The sequence below is a fragment of the Podarcis muralis genome, chromosome 1, assembly GCF_964188315.1.
Source record: "Podarcis muralis chromosome 1, rPodMur119.hap1.1, whole genome shotgun sequence".
NCBI lineage: Eukaryota > Metazoa > Chordata > Lepidosauria > Squamata > Lacertidae > Podarcis > Podarcis muralis.
Genome location: NC_135655.1, coordinates 47,616,386 through 47,633,923, shown reverse-complemented (window position 1 = coordinate 47,633,923; position 17,538 = coordinate 47,616,386). Strand labels below are relative to the sequence as shown.

General features: G+C 42.2%; 1 protein-coding gene across 3 annotated transcripts; it reads left to right on the top strand.

Moving 5' to 3' along the window:
* The first annotated feature begins 3,233 nt into the window (after window positions 1-3,233).
* EXD2 (exonuclease 3'-5' domain containing 2) lies at window positions 3,234-15,610 on the top strand. Of its 3 annotated transcripts, none has more exons than XM_077927714.1 (9): window positions 3,234-3,367; window positions 6,638-6,983; window positions 7,896-8,155; window positions 10,734-10,856; window positions 11,734-12,053; window positions 12,657-12,763; window positions 13,329-13,464; window positions 14,538-14,894; window positions 15,170-15,610. In XM_077927714.1, exons 2-9 carry the CDS (start codon window positions 6,662-6,664, stop codon window positions 15,384-15,386), a joined length of 1,842 nt encoding a protein of 613 aa, XP_077783840.1. In that variant the 5' UTR covers window positions 3,234-3,367; window positions 6,638-6,661; the 3' UTR covers window positions 15,387-15,610. The 3 variants fall into 3 exon arrangements, with proteins under 3 accessions (XP_077783840.1, XP_077783838.1, XP_077783841.1); XM_077927712.1 differs by having other exon boundaries at window positions 6,638-6,991; window positions 10,730-10,856; XM_077927715.1 differs by lacking the exon at window positions 3,234-3,367 and having other exon boundaries at window positions 6,782-6,983; window positions 10,730-10,856.
* Window positions 15,611-17,538: the final 1,928 nt, after the last annotated feature.

Below are 17,538 nucleotides of genomic sequence, written 5' to 3'. Positions count from 1 at the left end.
CCCCTTCATTTGCGGCATTTGCCACAAAGCAGACTTGCAAAACTCAGCTGATGGAGGGGGCAGCTCATCATGAATCCATTCCATTGTCATGGACAGATCACTGTTGAGATTTGGGCTGAATGCAGTTATAATAATCATAATTTATTATTTATATGCCTCCCATCTGACTGGGCTATCCAGCCACTCGGTGGCTTCCAACAAATTAAAACAAGATGACATCACTCTGCAGGGCTGGAAAACCAAATCAGATAGTCCACCCATAGAGAATCTGATGTATTCCTGAATGCTTTGAGGGATTTCCATCTGGTGACTGGTGCTTACCATTCCACAGCGTGACAAGAGCCTTGACAGAAGCATCAGTCACCAGAACAAAAAAATACGGAAAAGCAAAACAATGGATAAAATCCAGAGCCAAGCAGCTACCTATAGCCTCAGTTGACTAACAGACTCACTGAGAAACAGCTTGATCTTTTATTTCCCCAGTCAGTTATTCCCACCCAGCCAAACTGTGGTCATTGTCAGTATCTGTCACTTATTGTCCCAAGACAATCTGTTCTGAAGATGCAATCCCACAAATATCATTTTGGCCTGTTCCATTTCTCTATCCTTCATCCCTCCCTCTGTTCTCCAGAGAAACTTAAAAGTTTGGGGAAATGTCTTATTAGTTACACCAATGCCTGCCAGTTTATTTTAAAAATTTAAATATTTTGTGCACATATACTACTTTTTAAAGAAAAAACACACACACACATCCTCTGATCCTTGGAGCAGGAGAAGGGAAAGGGATGGGCAGATGGAAGATTTCCTGTATTGGTGACCTTGACAAGGCCTTCGCCCAACCTTCTCCTGTTTCATTGAGAACAAGGAGAGCGAAGAGATAATGACTAAGCTTTCCCCCAGCATTGTCAGGTTCACCAGAAATTAGAGAAGGGAGACCTTGGCATTAGTAAAACTGATAAGAGTGCTTACATATTTTTTTTTAAGAGGGAGAAGTGGTAAAAATGTAGAGAGGGGAGAATCCCCAATGTGTGGTACATTATGGGAAGAATGGTGGGTGTAGACCTCAAATGCGTTTCAGAAAAAATATCTATATACTTCTAACATTTCTTCTAGCACCTTAGGATGGTGGAGAGCCCTGATGTATACCAGAAAAAGCACCAAAGAATCCTCTTTGTTTCCTATATGCACATTTAATTGTTAGGTACCAACTAATGTGCCACAGAAGATCACAAAATGAGGAATTGTCCTCGGGTATGTCATGGCTTGCAATTTGATTTATTGGCGGTGTTGTATAACATCTTCTGTAAGACTTGAAAGTTAAATTATTATTTTTTTAATCTGAGAAGGCAATTCAGTTGCTTTCAAGCACAAACAGTTGCAGATGAGCTTTTGGCCAAAGCTTGGTGGCCATCTCCCTCTTATGTGCCAGTCAAATTTAGTTCGGAGTTTCAATATTTCTTCCTTTACCAGAATCAACTCATGCATCAGTTACTTTCATTTATTTTTCATTCAACATTTACGCTTGAATACTCTGTTACAATACTTAAACTGGGGAACATGTTTGTGATATTGATATTATGAAGAATAAAAGCTTTCCAATCCAACAGCTGTTATTTTGCTTTCATTTTCCTGTTTCTGACGTATGCCTCCTGAACAAGGATAGAATTGCTACTAAGCCCACTTGAATTATGGAGCCTGAAGATACACTGACATCATGAACCCACATTCGCTCTCTGGGGAACTGTGGAAAATGAAGGTCAGGTGATGGCTAGAGTGCAGATGGTGGATATCTCATTGTGAAGATGACCAAACATGAATTAGAGTTCTTAATCATGACTATTGCATCATAGTGAAGAGGTCTTACTATTCTGCTTCCATTGCAGCCTCAGGTGGCCATCCTGCAGAGCTGTTCCACATGGTGAATTTTTTTGTCATTTTTCCTGGTCAATGAAATGTGCATCACTTGGAGGCCTACTGAGACAAATTTGTGAAGCTCTTATGGGATAAAGCTGCTCTTCTCATGCTAAACCAGGCAACAGCTTTACTACATCTCCAAATGAGATGTCTTGTTCATGTTGCCAAACACATGGATGTTGGGTAAGCATTTCATATTGCAGGAAGCTCTAGTGTAGGTGTGACCATGCCATATAGTGGTGTGGGAGGGGCTAGACTATGCATTCCTGTGCCCCTCACATTATTTCAGTGCATCTGCCCTGAAAATGCAATCTCACAACTATCATGTTGGTCTGTTCCATTTCTGTTTCCTTTACCTCCCCTTCTGTTCTCCAGAGAAACTGAAAAGTTTGGGTAAATGTCAGTTGCACCAATGCCTGTCAGTTTATTATTTAATCTGGTTAATCCGTGTTTATGTCTTGGAGTACAGAATATGAGGTTAGTACTTTTTCCTGATAAATTAATACATACTGAAATATGTTCTTGTGTATACATTATTATCTGACAGGAGACCAAAGCTCCGCCCTCTTCCCAACAGTAGCTTCCCAAGAAGCTCTATGTTACAGGCACTTCTGTCTCACTCTGGCTTGGCAACTAAATGAAGAACCAGGCAGCAACCTTCTGGCTAGGGCCAGGGTCTGGATCCTGCTGGTCTACAATTCATTCAAAGATCTGGACCAGATACCAGTCTACCTACTGCTGTCCCGTGATGTAATCATGATCAGTAGTGCAACCTGCGAATTTGATAGTTGGGGAACTCCTGCCTCCTGGACAGGGATCTACATTAAAACTAAATCACCGACAAGCACACATAAAAAAAAAGAAAAAATTATGAAGGAAATACACACGGCAACAGTTTCCAACATGTTGCCTCAGCAGAGATAGTTATGAGTTCCAGGCACAAAGGGCGATATATTTTTATTTTTATTTTTGCATTATACTGAGGTGCAAGGATGCAATCCTATGGGCGCTTCCTTTGAACCCCGTCGCAATTAACTTCGTTCAAAACAAACCGTGATAGGATCGGGCTGCTTGTTTCCCTTTCCGCACTCATTCTAAAAGCTCGGTTAGTGCGACCCGAAGCACATTTAACGCGCGTATAGGATTGCACAGCCCGCGCAAGACACACACGCCAGTGAATCCCAACCGCACTTGTTCTCTAGTAAAGGCTGGCCTGGTTTTAAGAAGAACTTCGTCCACCAGGCGCTATTCCTTTAACCAGCCCGGAAGCCCAGGCAGATGGAACCAGTGTCACAATTGCCGTACAACATGGCGACTCCCTGCGTTCCTGCAAGCTCCGGCAACACACGTGTACGTTCCTCTCCCCGAAGGACGGAAGCGTTCGCTTACGAGCAGGCTCCGGGAAGCGCGCAGATCACGGAGAAGGAGTTCCTGCCCCGCGCAACAGAAGCAGGTACGGTAACATGCACGTGTCTTTTGTTGATAGTAGATACGTGTTTCTTGAGCGGTTCAGCCTTTGGGGAGGATAAAAAAAAAAGCGAGATTGTTGGGTCTGGCGGGAGGGGGAAATCGCCGTGAGATGGTTGCGTTTGATTTCCTCGTCGCGTGGTCTTTTTCTTTCCTAGAGATTGTAGTAATATCGTTCAGAGGTTGGTGGAGCTCTTTGCTTCTGCCTGCGACTGTAGCCCTAAGAATGCTAATGTAAAAAACTTCAAGATGCAAAGGGGGCTGTTTAGACAAATCGGGTCTACTCGAGTGGAGCTAGGATACCCTCCTGCTCCTTATGCGATCTCTGAACCTGGTCCTGATTCAACAAGGAGCATCCCATTCCCCAAGTAAAGAATATTGTGCGATCTTTTCTCACCAATCGCCTTTCATACCTCTCTCAGCTTCAACAAAGTTTCACGGTGTAGGGGGAGAGATTAAACTGTTACTATTATTATTATTATTATTATTATTATTATTATTATTATTATTAGCTGTTATCTGTTCACTCTGACATGCAAACGCTATATGTGTGTTCGGATTATTATTTTTTATAAAAAACGTATTATGCCACACATTCAAAGTGCCTGAAAACACTAAGCACCAGATACAAAAAAAGAAGTCCCTGCATTAAAACTCTGAGGGAGGGAGGTCTTATAAGGTGAAATGGACTGATCTGAAGGCTTGCCTCTTGCAAAGCTCACCTTACTGGCCATTAACTCCATTTAAGAAACCTTAGTGGTGAAATAAAACAGTCGGTAGCTCTTGTAGTGAAACTGACTGACTGGGAAGCCAATTACCTTGAGTCTATTAAGATTTACAAACATAAGGAAGGTTGGTCAGTTGTAATGGAGTGGCATTCTCTCTGCCACTCAAAATTGTTACAATGGAAACTGAAACCACTCTGCTCAACGAAGACACAAATTGGCATTGAGAAAATATTTATTACATTTATTATTATATCCCACCACATGGGAAGAACAGAGTGACAAAGCTAAAACTCTGGAGCAGTCTCCCAAGCAGTCCTTTAAAAAATGCCATTTTCTATCTTAAACCCATTGTGTTTGCCCTTCCTTCCTTCCTTCCTTCCTTCCTTCCTTCCTTCCTTCCATCTTCCTCCCTCACAACTCTCTTCAACTGTCACTTCCATTGGATTCTAAAAGGGGTTTCCAGAAGATTTGTGCAAGAAGGATCAGAATTTGAAAAAGCGATTTTGGGGCCTAATAAAGAACTAATCTCTAAAATATATAAACTATTGTTAGGGTGGGAGACTAAAGATGAACTTTTTAAGGAGCCAGGGATAAAATGGGCTATTGATATAGTGTGTAATATTGAAATTGTTGAGTGAAAAGATTATGGAATTCAACGATGCAGCTTTTCAGCATGTTACCAAATATGAGAAAATACGTACAAAATGCAGTGTAGATGGTATTTGACACTTTCAAACTGGTTAAAATGTACCAAAAAAATAAAATAAAAAATGTGCTGGAAATGTCTGGAGGTAATGTAAACGGGCAAGAAAATTTTGGGAGATAGTGTACAATGAGTTAAAGAAAATATTTATATTTACCTTTCCCAAGAAACCAGAAGCATTTCTTCTAGGTGTAATTACCAAAGAAAGCCCATAACTTATTTTTATATGCAACAACAGCAGCAAGGACAGTATATGCAAGAGACTGGAAACAAAGAGAGATCCCAGGGAAAGAACAGTGCATATACAAACTAACTGAATATGCAGAGTTTGCCACTATGACATCTAAAATAAGAAATCAAGATGACACATTGATGAGGAGTGAGTGGGAGTACCCAGGGGAATATTTACAAAAATTGGACCATAAATATAAATTCCAGGTAGGAGGCACTTTGTGACCAACAGTTGATAACATGAAAGATAAGCGAGTGTGGAGAATTGGGTGAAGGATTAATATATATGCAGTGAAACAAGAAGTAAAAAGAGCTGTCATGAAATGCTGGGTAGGAAGTAAAAAAGAATTATGGTATATAGTATGAAAAAAAGGTGTAATTGTAAAACTGAAAAAACTCAAAAATAAAAATCTAAAAGGGATTTCCACAACCAAGTGCAGGGCTATTTCTTTTGCCAGTTGAGTGCAAAATACTAAGGTATTTCCCAACCCATACTATACTAGTTTAACGTATTAGGCAATGAAATAACCACACACAACTAAGCGATACACTTTTAAAATAGTTCATTTTAAAACTTGAGGTCCACGATTTTAGAAAATGCATGATAAGATTGTTATGACGAGGCCTGGATACAGTAGGCCCTTACTCAGTAGATGAATTAATTAATCCAGCATTTTACAAACTGTGTTCCATGGAACCCTGGAGTACTGTGACGTTGTAATGGTGAGTAAGCATGCACAATGTGTGATTTCCACTGAGCTTAGGATCTCAAAAATATATCTATTGTGCGTTATATGCTCATTAAATTTAATTAGTTGATTTTGCTAAAAGGCCGTTCAAGCAACTCAGAATTACTTAACTGGCTGTAAGCCTTCACTATAACTTAAAATATTAATATTTTCCCTTTACTGTTTGGTATTATTCATACATACATTCAGTGCCATCCATGGAATGTAGCATCTTACAATGAATGAGAGGATACATCCCTATGCTGAAGTGCTAATTGTCTAGAAAATGGACACAAAGGAGACAACAAAGAAAGGAGAGGGACACGGAGTGAGGGGAAATTGGTTGGAGAATGCACAGTTACTGCATTTTGCATACACAGATTTAGTTACTGTAGGGCAAAGGAGCCAGGAGACTGTGCCAAAGTATAGTATTGAGGAAGGATTTGGAGGAATAGAAATGGTGTCCTTAAGGGGTTAGAAGAGCAGGAAGTTGAAGCTGGGTTTATTTCCCTAAAATGGATGTTCTCCTGGGAAAGGACCATGTTGGGTCGAGACTGTGTTGGTTATATCATTATAAGCCTCATTACCTAGTAAGCTCTAAACAGCTAGTTTGTCAGATCTTGAACATCTCAGTTGCATGTTTGATGGAATTAAAAGTAATATATGACACAATCCCACGCATGTTTACGCAGAAGTATATTCTGCTGAGCTCTGCGAGACATACTCCCAGGTAAGTACCGGTAGGTATAAGATTGGAGACATAATGGTCCCCTCTCCCAGAAGCCTGTCTAGGACTTCATATATTTTCCATAATATTTTGTTTGGAGGTTACAAGGCAACTCTAAATAATGCAATTTCTTCTGTAGGTGAAGATGTATGGGGAATGAAAGATGCCAAGACAAACAACCGTTGCTGTTACTGTCGCCTCTCTGCTGGGCATTGCAGCAGGAGGCCTGATTTTCTGGAAACTCATCCGGCGTCAGAAACACAAATCTTGTGTTGCACTTAACCTAGGAAGGGCAGTCCAAGAAAGAGAAAAGGAAGACACCTCAGAAGAGAATTTTCTCTCACTCCATTCTTCTTCCACAATCCCCTGGGTGGAGAAGATTCTTGGGGCAGAAGTAGTGGTAATTTCTGAGGCAGAGCAGTGGAATGAAGTGGAACCCTTTATTCAGAAAGTGTTGGTGCGTTGTCCAGTCCTTGGAATTGACTGTGAGTGGGTAAGTCATAAACGATGGGAAGGTTTGTTCCTTTAACAGCTTAGGGCAGAAACAGATGATTGACAACCACATTACAACAGTCCAGTCTTGAGGTTACCAATTCAATTGCTTTGTCATTACTGATGTTAAAAAGGATGCAATTGTCTAGGTTCCTTTGGTGTTTGTTTGTTTTTTTAAAAATACATCACAACACATGTTTTATGGCAGACAGAAAGTATAATAGGTTTATGGCACTAGATTAGTGGCCCACCAGAATAAAAGAACTACTAGCTGCTGGCTAGGATTTTAGCCTAAGGGTTCTGAAACACAATACAGTCGTACCTCGGCTCCCTAACGCCTTGGGAGTCGAATGTTCCGGCTCCCGAACAATAGAAAACTGGAAGTGAGTATTCTGGTTTTTGAATTATTTTGGGACGCTGAACGTCCAGTGCAGCTTCCGCTATTGTTTCTGGCGGGCCTGCACAATTGGAAACAAATCGGAAGCCGCGCCTTGGTTTCTGAACATTTCGGAAGTAGAACGGACTTCCAGAACAGATTCCATTCCACTTCCGAAGTACGACTGTAATAATGGCTAATGCATGATGTTACTGTCTGAATATGGGAGTGCTTCTGAGCTTGTTCACCACCAGCCCCATACATTATGCAAGTAGGAGAAAGCCGTGTGCTTCACAAGGTGTAGTGTTTAGCAGTCTTAGAGCCCAGAGTCAGTTTGCAAATTTAACGACTGGTGATGCAACCTGTATCAATTCACATTAGGATAGGCAAGAAATATCAACTGAAAATGCATAATGTTCCCAGTAGGCTTGCTCTAGATAGCCGAAAAGGTTGTTAAGATTAACTCTGTACTTCCATTCTGTTATGGCATATATATATAATCCAGAAATTATCTTTTTATTTTTTCAAGGTCTCAGTCAAAGGGAAGAAGGACCCGCCTGTGTCTATCTTGCAACTGGCTGTTTACAGTGGTTTTTGCACTATTCTTCGCTTGCCCCAGCTGACCAGAGGTGGACAGGTTCTTCCAAAGACTTTGCTGGACATTCTGGCAGATGGTGGCATCCTGAAAGTTGGGGTCGGGTGTTGGGAAGATGCTTGCAAGTTACTTCATGGCTACGGTGTAACAGTGAAAGGGAGTGTGGACCTTCGGTATCTAGCTATAAGACAGAAGTATGTATCCTTGCAAGAAAGTTTTTGTGTGTGTGTGTGTGCACGCACTGGTGGTAAGATAGAATTGTGTTTTCACATTTTTTATTTTTAATTATGATTACCAGAGACGGATGCTAGCATGGTTTTTCCCTAGAGTGTTATTCATTGCAATTGGTACAGAATAGTGTCAGTCTTTCCTTTTAGTGTTGCTAACTATTTTTTTTTATATTCCCTATATATATATATATATGGGGAATATAAAATTCACCCAGAATTCATTATATGCAATTCATATAAAATTCATTAATCACATATTGCATACAACAACTCCCAATAAAAGGGGGAAATCAAACTGTTGTATATCATCTTTACATTTATCCCCCACAATGCCACGTTTAGGGGCCAGTTAGTGCTGGCAGGAGCAGCAGGTATAACAGTGACCTCTGTGACAGACTTGGTTCTCCAACCAGCTAAGAAACCCCTCCTCTCCATCCTAACTGCCTGCAGTCAGCAGGTCTGTTAGGATTGCTCTGCCAATTATCTTCGGCATCACAGCAACCTGCCATATGCTCGCACTCCAAAACAGGGCGAGCATTACCTCTTTTCCAATTACTTGTGATACTTGGCTGTAGTTGGTAAGTTAACTTGGCTGTAGTTATATTAATTACTAATGAATTCTAAATTAGTCTCTGGCACTAAATCCTTAAGATAATATTATAAAACTACTTCTGGTAGTTCAGTTTTTTTTAAAAAGTTATAACTATCACACTTAGCTTATATATCAATCATTCTCCAAAACAGATTAATAAGTAGGCATGCCTGGAAGATAAGGGAAAAGTCATTACCCAATTTATAAATTTGCCACATTTTGGGGGGCAGGGGTTAAGATTTTCGTAATACATAATATAATATGGAAAACTAATGTAAATAAAAAAGAATAAGAAAAACAGTTAAGAAAAGTACAAGTAGAATACAGAGTCCTCTTTTAAAGGTAGATCTTAACCCTTACCACCCGCAGAAGGTAGTAACCCCGCCCAGCTCTTGTCTGGGATCTTTCCTTTCTCCTCCCAGCCTCTCACATTTGCTGATGTATAGAATACTACTCTGCTGGCCAGGGCCCTTGTTTTTCTGAGGACAGTCTTCTAGCTGAAAGGCATCAGGACAGCAGACTGAGTGGGCCCTTAGGCCACCTGATCACAGTCTTTCCCGCTATAAGAGAGAGAGAGAGAGAGAGAGAGAGAGAGAGATCAACAAATGGAAAGTTGTGTCCTATCTGGCCACTTTTTTGTGTATGCATAAAGGGTCACCCTATATACCACAGATACTGTATTCTGAAAATATTTCGAAGGCTGTCAACATATATTCCTCCCAATATAGACCCCATTAAGCTTATATATATATATATAAAGGGACATGGGTGGCGCTGTGGGTTAAACCACAGAGCCTAGGACTTGCCGATCAGAAGGTCGCGGTTCGAATTCCCAAGATGGAGTGAGCTCCCGTTGCTCGGTTCCAGCTCCTGCCAACCTAGCAGTTTGAAAGCACGTCAGAGTGCAAGTAGATAAATAGGTACCGCTCCGGCGGAAAGGTAAACGGCGTTTCCGTGCGCTGCTCTGGTTCGCCAGAAGCGGCTTAGTCATGCTGGACACATGACTGTACGCCGGCTCCCTCAGCCAATAAAGCGAGATGAGTGCCGCAACCCCAGAGCCGGTCATGACTGGACCTAATGATCAGGGGTCCCTTTACCTTTAAGCTTATAAAATAGGTTGTCCTGCAAATTTTCCCTATTTTTCCTTAGAGCCACAGTTCTCTTTCTGACCAATGTAGTCACATTTGATACATTTACTATTAGCGCTTTGAGAAATACCTCCTGTTATTTCTAATTCAGAAGATGTTTTAGATCTTAAGGCTGCATTCCTAAACATTTTTATAGGGGAGTAAGGCATGCTAAACCAAGAGGGACTTACTTCCAAGTAATCATACCTAAGATTGCAATGCAAATCTCCAGGGTGTGTGCGTGTTGTTGTTTTTACTAAAGCCATTGCCAAGCATCTAGATTGGAGACAGCAGCAATGAAGAATATATTGATAAATAAAAAGAAACTGTACAATGTTCTGCCCATCCATGATATGGGTCATGTCAACCAGAAATTACTCACTAAAATTTAGTGAGTCATGAATTTGCTATGATTTATCCCTGAAATATTATTTGTATCACCATCCAGCCATATCCCTAAATATTTAGCTCTAGTTTTCCATGATGTTAGTGCACTGGCACAAGAAAGGTGGGACAGAAAACTCGTATATACATAAGGGAAGATTGCCTGCTTTTTCTTCTTTTGTTTTATATACAGTTACTCTACGTTTTTCAAGTAACCGCAGTTGTGAAATAACTTCATGTTAATAACACTGACAATTTAGATGTCAAATCCCCAGATTAAACAGTGAGCGGTTACACTCGCCAAGACAGTTCTAGACACAGATGGCACTTTCATATAGTGTTTGCAAAAACATATGCATCATTCTGTTCCGAAGTCATTTAGTTTTTCTGTGTAAAAAAAATAACTCTTCTTTCTCCCATTTACAAAACCTAAAGTAAGGTCCTCCCCCAAAATGGACTCAGCCTCAAAGCTCTTTCTGAGAGCATCCTCCGCTACTCACTTGACAAGTCTTTTCACCTGCGCTGCAGCAACTGGGAAGAAGAAGAACTGACTCCAGAACAGGTTTGGTTTTTCATCACTGCACTGGTAGTAGTTAGTGGTTGGAGAGTCTTGTCACCAAGGCAGCTCACAGTAGTTTTGCAGTCATTCACTGTGGCAGCTGGAACGTCTCATTTTTCCCATGGGAAAAGGGGAGCAAGGCTTTGCAAGAAACAGATATGAGGAGGACTGAAGCACATCTTAAGGATTAATATATATATATACTGATTTGAATTAGGACTGCATTGCTTAAGCCAAGATCTGAATACGTAAAAACTGAGAAAGAGTGGCATAAGGAGCTGCCACAACAGCGGATGTAAATGAAGGCCAGGAGTAGTTGTGGCTGTGTTGCAAAGAGGGATGTCAGAAAATTGTAGTGAAAACAGAAATGGGAGTGGAAATTGCTGGTGTTTGCTTGTTTGTCCAGAACAGAAATCAATCCAGTGAATACAATCAATAGTTAATGATGTTGCTTTCAGTCCACAAATGATATGCAATTGATTATGTTCCTCCCCGCCCAATCTGAATTGCATTTCCTTTACATTGAAATGAATGGGGTGCAATAATGTAGTGACAACCTAACGTACATAATTTATTACGTAAGTTACATGATTTTTCAACAGCAAGGCAAATAATGTAGTTTTTGGTGGAAGGCAAACTGCAGCAGAATGGAAACAGTGCTTTCTTACACTGTTGGAAGTCAGTTTTACCATAGCTTCATGGAGCTTTGGTGTTGACACTTTAGTGTGGGGGTTCTAAGTAGAATAAGGGAACTTAATTTCCTTATCTTATTAACCTGCATTCATTATTTTCATGTTTGGAATTGTTCCTCTTGGGCCCTCTTGAATACTGGAATCACTCCTGCATACTATGACACAGAGTTTTTGCTTTTCCTCTTCAGGTTGCTTATGCTGCCAGGGATGCCCAGGTGTCAGTAGCTCTGTTCCTCCACCTGCTGAACTTGCCCTTCCTTCCAGCAGGCAGTAAATATACTCTTCTTCCTGATTGGGATAAAGTCCTTAAGATGTGTCAGGGTTTGGCCGATGTACCTTTCAAAGGAATAAACAGGAGTAGCTTTGGAGATGACGAAAATACAGGAGGCCCAGAGAAAAAAAGAAACATTCCAAAGTCAGTAAATGATGGACAGTCCTCTGTCAATCAACAGTCAAAGGATCCTCGGAAGCTCAAGCGAAAGCCGTTGGGCATTGGATATTCTGTCAGGTGAAACTGTATGCAGCTTTGTATAGTTTTTCACTGAATAGTGGGCAATTGACACCAGTTAAAAATTAAGTCCCCACCCCACAGGTTAACTTGTGAACATAGGATGCTGTCTTTTTACCCAATCAGAATCTGCTTGGTATTGTCTGCACTGACTGGCAATGTTTCTCACGAGTTTCAGACTAAGGACATCCTTAGCCTTACCTGCAGATGATGGAAATTGAACTAGGGATCTTCTGCATGGAAAGCTGGTGGTCTACCCCTGAGCTGCAGCCCTTCTCCAGCTTGTTAGTGGTGGCAATGAGCATGCCTGCCTGCTAAGGGGAAGGGCCATCTACTTGCATGTTGTGAAAGTTTACTCAAAGGTTCAGTCGGACTTACTTCATAGTAAGGTGCATAAAATTGCAGTCTTCCTTGGAAGGAAATCTTGTTGAAATTAGTAGGTCTTGCTTCCCTGTAAATCCAAAGACTGAAGTGACAGTATTATTTACCTTTATTGCATGTGAACTTGTGTGCAATAAGTGGAAGTGTTAAGGTACTACCACTGTATATTTTGGGCAACGTATGCTAAACTTTCTTCTCTGTGACATCCATTTGTTTTTGCAGAAAATCTCCCTTGTATGACAATTGCTTCTTACATGCTCCAGACGGGCAGCCTCTATGCACTTGTGATCGCAAGAAGGCTCAGTGGTACCTTGACAAAGGCATTGGAGGTTTGTGAGCCTGTTATTTTACTAGTCAACAACACTGAGCTTTTTGGCCAATGTCATGGTGAGTTAAAAGCTCAGCTACTTATGGAAAACAGCCCACTATTTAATGTGCATCAACATTTGGGCCATATCTGTTGGACAGTCTCTTGGGGTGCAGATGCTCTTCCCATCCATTCCAATTAAAATCCATCAAGTTGCTTATCTGAGGCTCACCACAGTGTGCCCTCCTTCACTTCATAACCCATTCCTGGCCACATGATGCCCTTCTATCTTCTTCTGTTCCTCTTCCTTCAACGTGGGATCTAGATCCCTCAGTCTGGATGAAGGAAGTGAGGGATGAAAGGTATCTGAAAGGCAACAAGAGGTTTGTGGGCTAAAGCTGCGCCACACTGAGATGCAGAGGCTGAAGATGTTGGCTTGGAAAACAAGATTTGCCACATACACCACACCCTGCCACTGCTAAGCATTCATTTTCAGACAGTCATTATTATTTTGTGCAACCCATTATTTAGACAAGACACGTAAGCAGAAATCAAACATTTTAACATACTTTTTTTTGCCATTACAGAGTTAGTGAGCATGGACCCATTTATTGTGAAGCTACAGTTTGAACCTTCTGGGCGCCCTGAATCTAAAGTGGATTATTACTTGACTGTCAAAGAGAACCTGTGTGTTGTGTGTGGCAAAAGAGAGTCTTATATTCGGTGAGTTCTCCAGTAATCGAGGGAAGGCATTCAGTTCTGGTAGAGCAAAATACTAGAGACTGAAAGGGGATCAGGTGTTTGCTGAAACCGTTTATGGGGGCAGGGGTGCACTCAGCGCCCTATCTCCCAGTGCCCTCATACACCTCGCCCTGCCCACTCAGTCTCCAGCCTTCCCCATGTTGGTCAGGAAAGGTCTGCCGAGGGGTGTCAGGCTCCTGTCCCACAACACAACAGTGGCGCTTCCTTTGGGGCAAGGAAGAGATCTTTACTCAGGCTAATAGCAGTATGGGCTCAGAAGCAAACACAAGGTCCACGAGTCAAGAGTTCAGGAACAGGAACTACGAAGATGTCTCAATGTTTGACACACCTCTCTCGGATGAAGCGGGGCTTGCTCACTTATGAGACTTGTCTCCTACATGTGCACCAGCACAACTCCTCCTGGGCAGGTGCAACTGATCCCACCTGCCAAGGTGGTCCTGAGCTCTCAACGAAGAGACTTTCCTGCCTGTCTACCTCCAGCTCATGTTCTTCAGCTCATCCCTCTGGCTGGACAGAATCCTCTCCATTCCTAAGGAGTCTCTCTGCTGCACAGGAGGGGTGGCAGCGAGATCTGATGGCTGTGCTTCCCCAGCCCTCACCTCTAGAGTAAAAAGGGGGAGGACTTGCATTCTTCGCCTCAAGGTGCCCACCTTCCTGCCCCTCATCTGCTCCATCTCCATCCTCTTCTGCTTGTCTGGGATTCCCACCCCATGCCCAGTCCTGATGAAACCGAGGGAGCCGTGACAAGGGCTTTTATTTGCATTTGCTTGAATGTAACTAGAACCAAGCATGATTGTAGACCCTGAAAAACACTTCTTCACAATTTAATCATGTACAGTATACCCTACCTTTTTATCGCTTTGCTCATTTTATTGTGTTTTGCTGCTCTGTACACTGACATTTTGTGCCATTAAGCGCCCTAGGGATGAGGAATCGGGGATAAGCAAGCTAGAATACCGCATTAGATCAGGTTGTCACTGGGTTGTTGCAAGCTCAGAGCTGACTGTTGGCAACCGCTCCTGTTTCCTCAACAGGAAGAACATAGTTCCTCACGAGTACCGGAAGCACTTCCCCATCCAGATGAAGGACCACAACTCCCATGACGTGCTTCTCCTCTGCACCTCCTGCCATGCCATCTCCAATTACTATGACAACCATCTCAAGCAGCAGCTGGCTGAGGAGTTTGGCGCCCCCATTGGTTGCGAGGAGGGCGTCCGCCTCCTGGAAGACCCCATCCGCAGGCAGGTCCGCTCAGGCGCCAGGGCTCTCTTGAATGCAGACAGTCTTCCCAATGCCAGGAAGGAGGAGTTGCTTCAGGTGATCAAGGACTACTTTGACTCTGTGACAGTTTCCCCGGAGATGCTGCAGGAAGCAGCTGGACTGGAAACCAGGTACAGCCGGAAACTTCGCTCTGTGTCTAGGTTGCAGGGGTGATGGAGAGCCAGAGGCTAGGCCTGATCCTCACCCCCAGCACTTCTCATTTCTGCCTGTTTCTTTGCAACACCCTCTCGAGGCTTTTGTTTGTTTGTCCCCTGCCTGCTCGTGTTACGGATAATTTTATAAAGTGCATACAGGAGGCCAAAGCGTAACAGGCCTGTGTGTGGTTTGGAATTCCATGGGGTCCTGCCTTTGTATCTGAATCCACATTTTCTTTCTGCCCTTTCAGGATTTGTAACGAGAACTACATGCCACATGGCCTAAAAGTGGTCCAGTGTTTTTCCCGCGGGGGCCTTCGCTCTCTCATGCAGCTGGAGAGGCGCTGGCGACAACACTTCTTGGACGTTATGCAGCCCAGGTATCTCCCGACGCAGTGGTCTGTCAGTCACAATCATGAGAAGCTGATCCAAAAATATGGGGAGGATCTCCAGGTCGAACTTTCTTGAAGCGTCATGAGGACTAATACGCTAAGAAGGTGACGGGAAATATACTTGGGAAATAAACTGGGGCTCTTTGTTTTCTATTATGCGCCTATAATGGATGTGCAGGATCCTGCTCAGATTGCCTGTCGCTTAGGAAATGGTCAGCTGTGTCAAATCGGCAAAACCGTGTGAAATGGTTAAAACATGCATTTTTTAAAGTTCTGAATAAATTTTAAGTACCATTTGAACCCATTGTTTCTCTGCTGCTTTGTTACACAAAGGCTATAGTAGCCAGATTTTTGTCAGGGAGGGACTTCCAGGATCAGGAAGGCTGTCATGGTGGCAATGAATACTGTACTGTTTTAAAGTAACAAGTGTGTTACCTCTGGTCCCGGTCTCCTTAGCGGACTGCAGTAAGCCTTTTTTAACTTTACCTTTGTGGTAACAGGAAAAAAGCCTTGTATGCAATAGAAGATAATGTCAGACTGGTGGTGTTACAGCACAAGGTGTATTTGAAGCTGTTGAGTGCTTGAATTTCATCCACACAAGGTCTTTTCAAGTTCCCATCCATCCAGGCTCTAGCACTCACTTGACCGGTGACACCAGGGGAAGGGAAGGGACTGTTCAGGAATTCCTGTATAAGCCACAGGCAGTTTCGAGAAGACCACTCCTTTGTTGAAAGACTGAGGCATGTGGATGTTTTGTTTCTTTCTGTCCCTCATTCTCTTTCCCAAGTAAGACATACTGGCAAACACTAGGTGCAAACTGCCTTAACAGCATCTCATAGCCACTTTTTCTCTATGACTGACCAGGTATGGAGGAGCCAGTCCGCTAGCTTCCCAGCAAGTGCCTTGCTCTTTTGTTTCTCATTCTGTTTCAGAAAGTGCAAATTAGGTAGGTTCCCCTTTAAAGGTGAACTGAATGAATTTCTCATCCCTAGTCTGAAGCAAGACTTCTGGAAGGTGTTGAAATTCAATTCGTATTTAAATGTGAACCTACCTAAGTTTGAACTTTCCAGAACATTACGAGATCCAAAACACAGCCAGCCTTCAAAATGCACACCTCACTGAATTTTGAGATGCCGCTCTCCAGCCAAACAATGTTTACAGAAACACATATATCAGGGGAAAGTGTGCAGAAAAATGATTTTTTTGCAAAAAAATGTACACTGGTCAAAACTATATACAAGAATGTCTGTGTGAGAGGATCAACGCTGATCAATTTTCATGCAGTTTAAAAAAATAAACCCACAAATTGCTGCAGAAATGTGGCAAACTGATTTTAAGATTGGAGAAATATTAATCTGAGAGAACTGAGATTGACAGGTCTGTCCATCCCTACTTCAGACACATGAAAGAGGAGGTTGTTACTAAAACTTACTGCAAAATTAAACAACAACTGACTGCTATCTTATTAACCAAGAATCACTGTGGCATATGAATTTTGAGAAGTTAAGTGGTTGAGGCCTCATCTGCAGTATCATACCACTTTAAACAGTCATGGCTTCTCCCAAAGAATCTTGGGAACTGTAGTTTGTTAAGAGGTCCCATTTCTTTCACACTTACAATTGCCAGAGTGGTTTAATGATCAGTCCCTCTTCCCAGGGAACTCTGGGAATTGTAGTTCTGTGAGGGGAATCCGAATACCCTTAACAAGCTACAAGATAGGGTCTTTTCTGCTTGCCACAATTAGCTCCTTAGAGCTAGAGCTAAAAATAAGACTTTTCTTCAATTGCTTAGTCCAGCATCTGGACTGATAGTTCATTGACATGATTTTAAAACTCCTGATATTTGAGCTTTGCCAGGCTTGTACTGGCTCTCAGTCTGATCAGATCCTGTCACTTTTATACTCTCTTTGGTGCAGGAGGAAGGCCATTTTTATTTACCCAGGCTTTTTAAATCTTTGCCTCTTAATGCAATGAATTTCAGATCTGCAGTGTACTTTTAGTGATGCTGTGCATCTTGTACTGTTTTACTGGCTGCCGCTGACATTTTCATGCTGCTGTTTTATTGTTTCATTGATACTGTATTTTAGTGTTTTGTTGCTGCACGCTGCCCCCTGAACACTGATATTGGGCGGCATACAAATACTGTAAATAAATTGAAACAAGCTGCCTTGCAATGGAAAGGGGGGAATGGCTACATGAATCTTTACTTAATTAACCTCACAGGGTGCT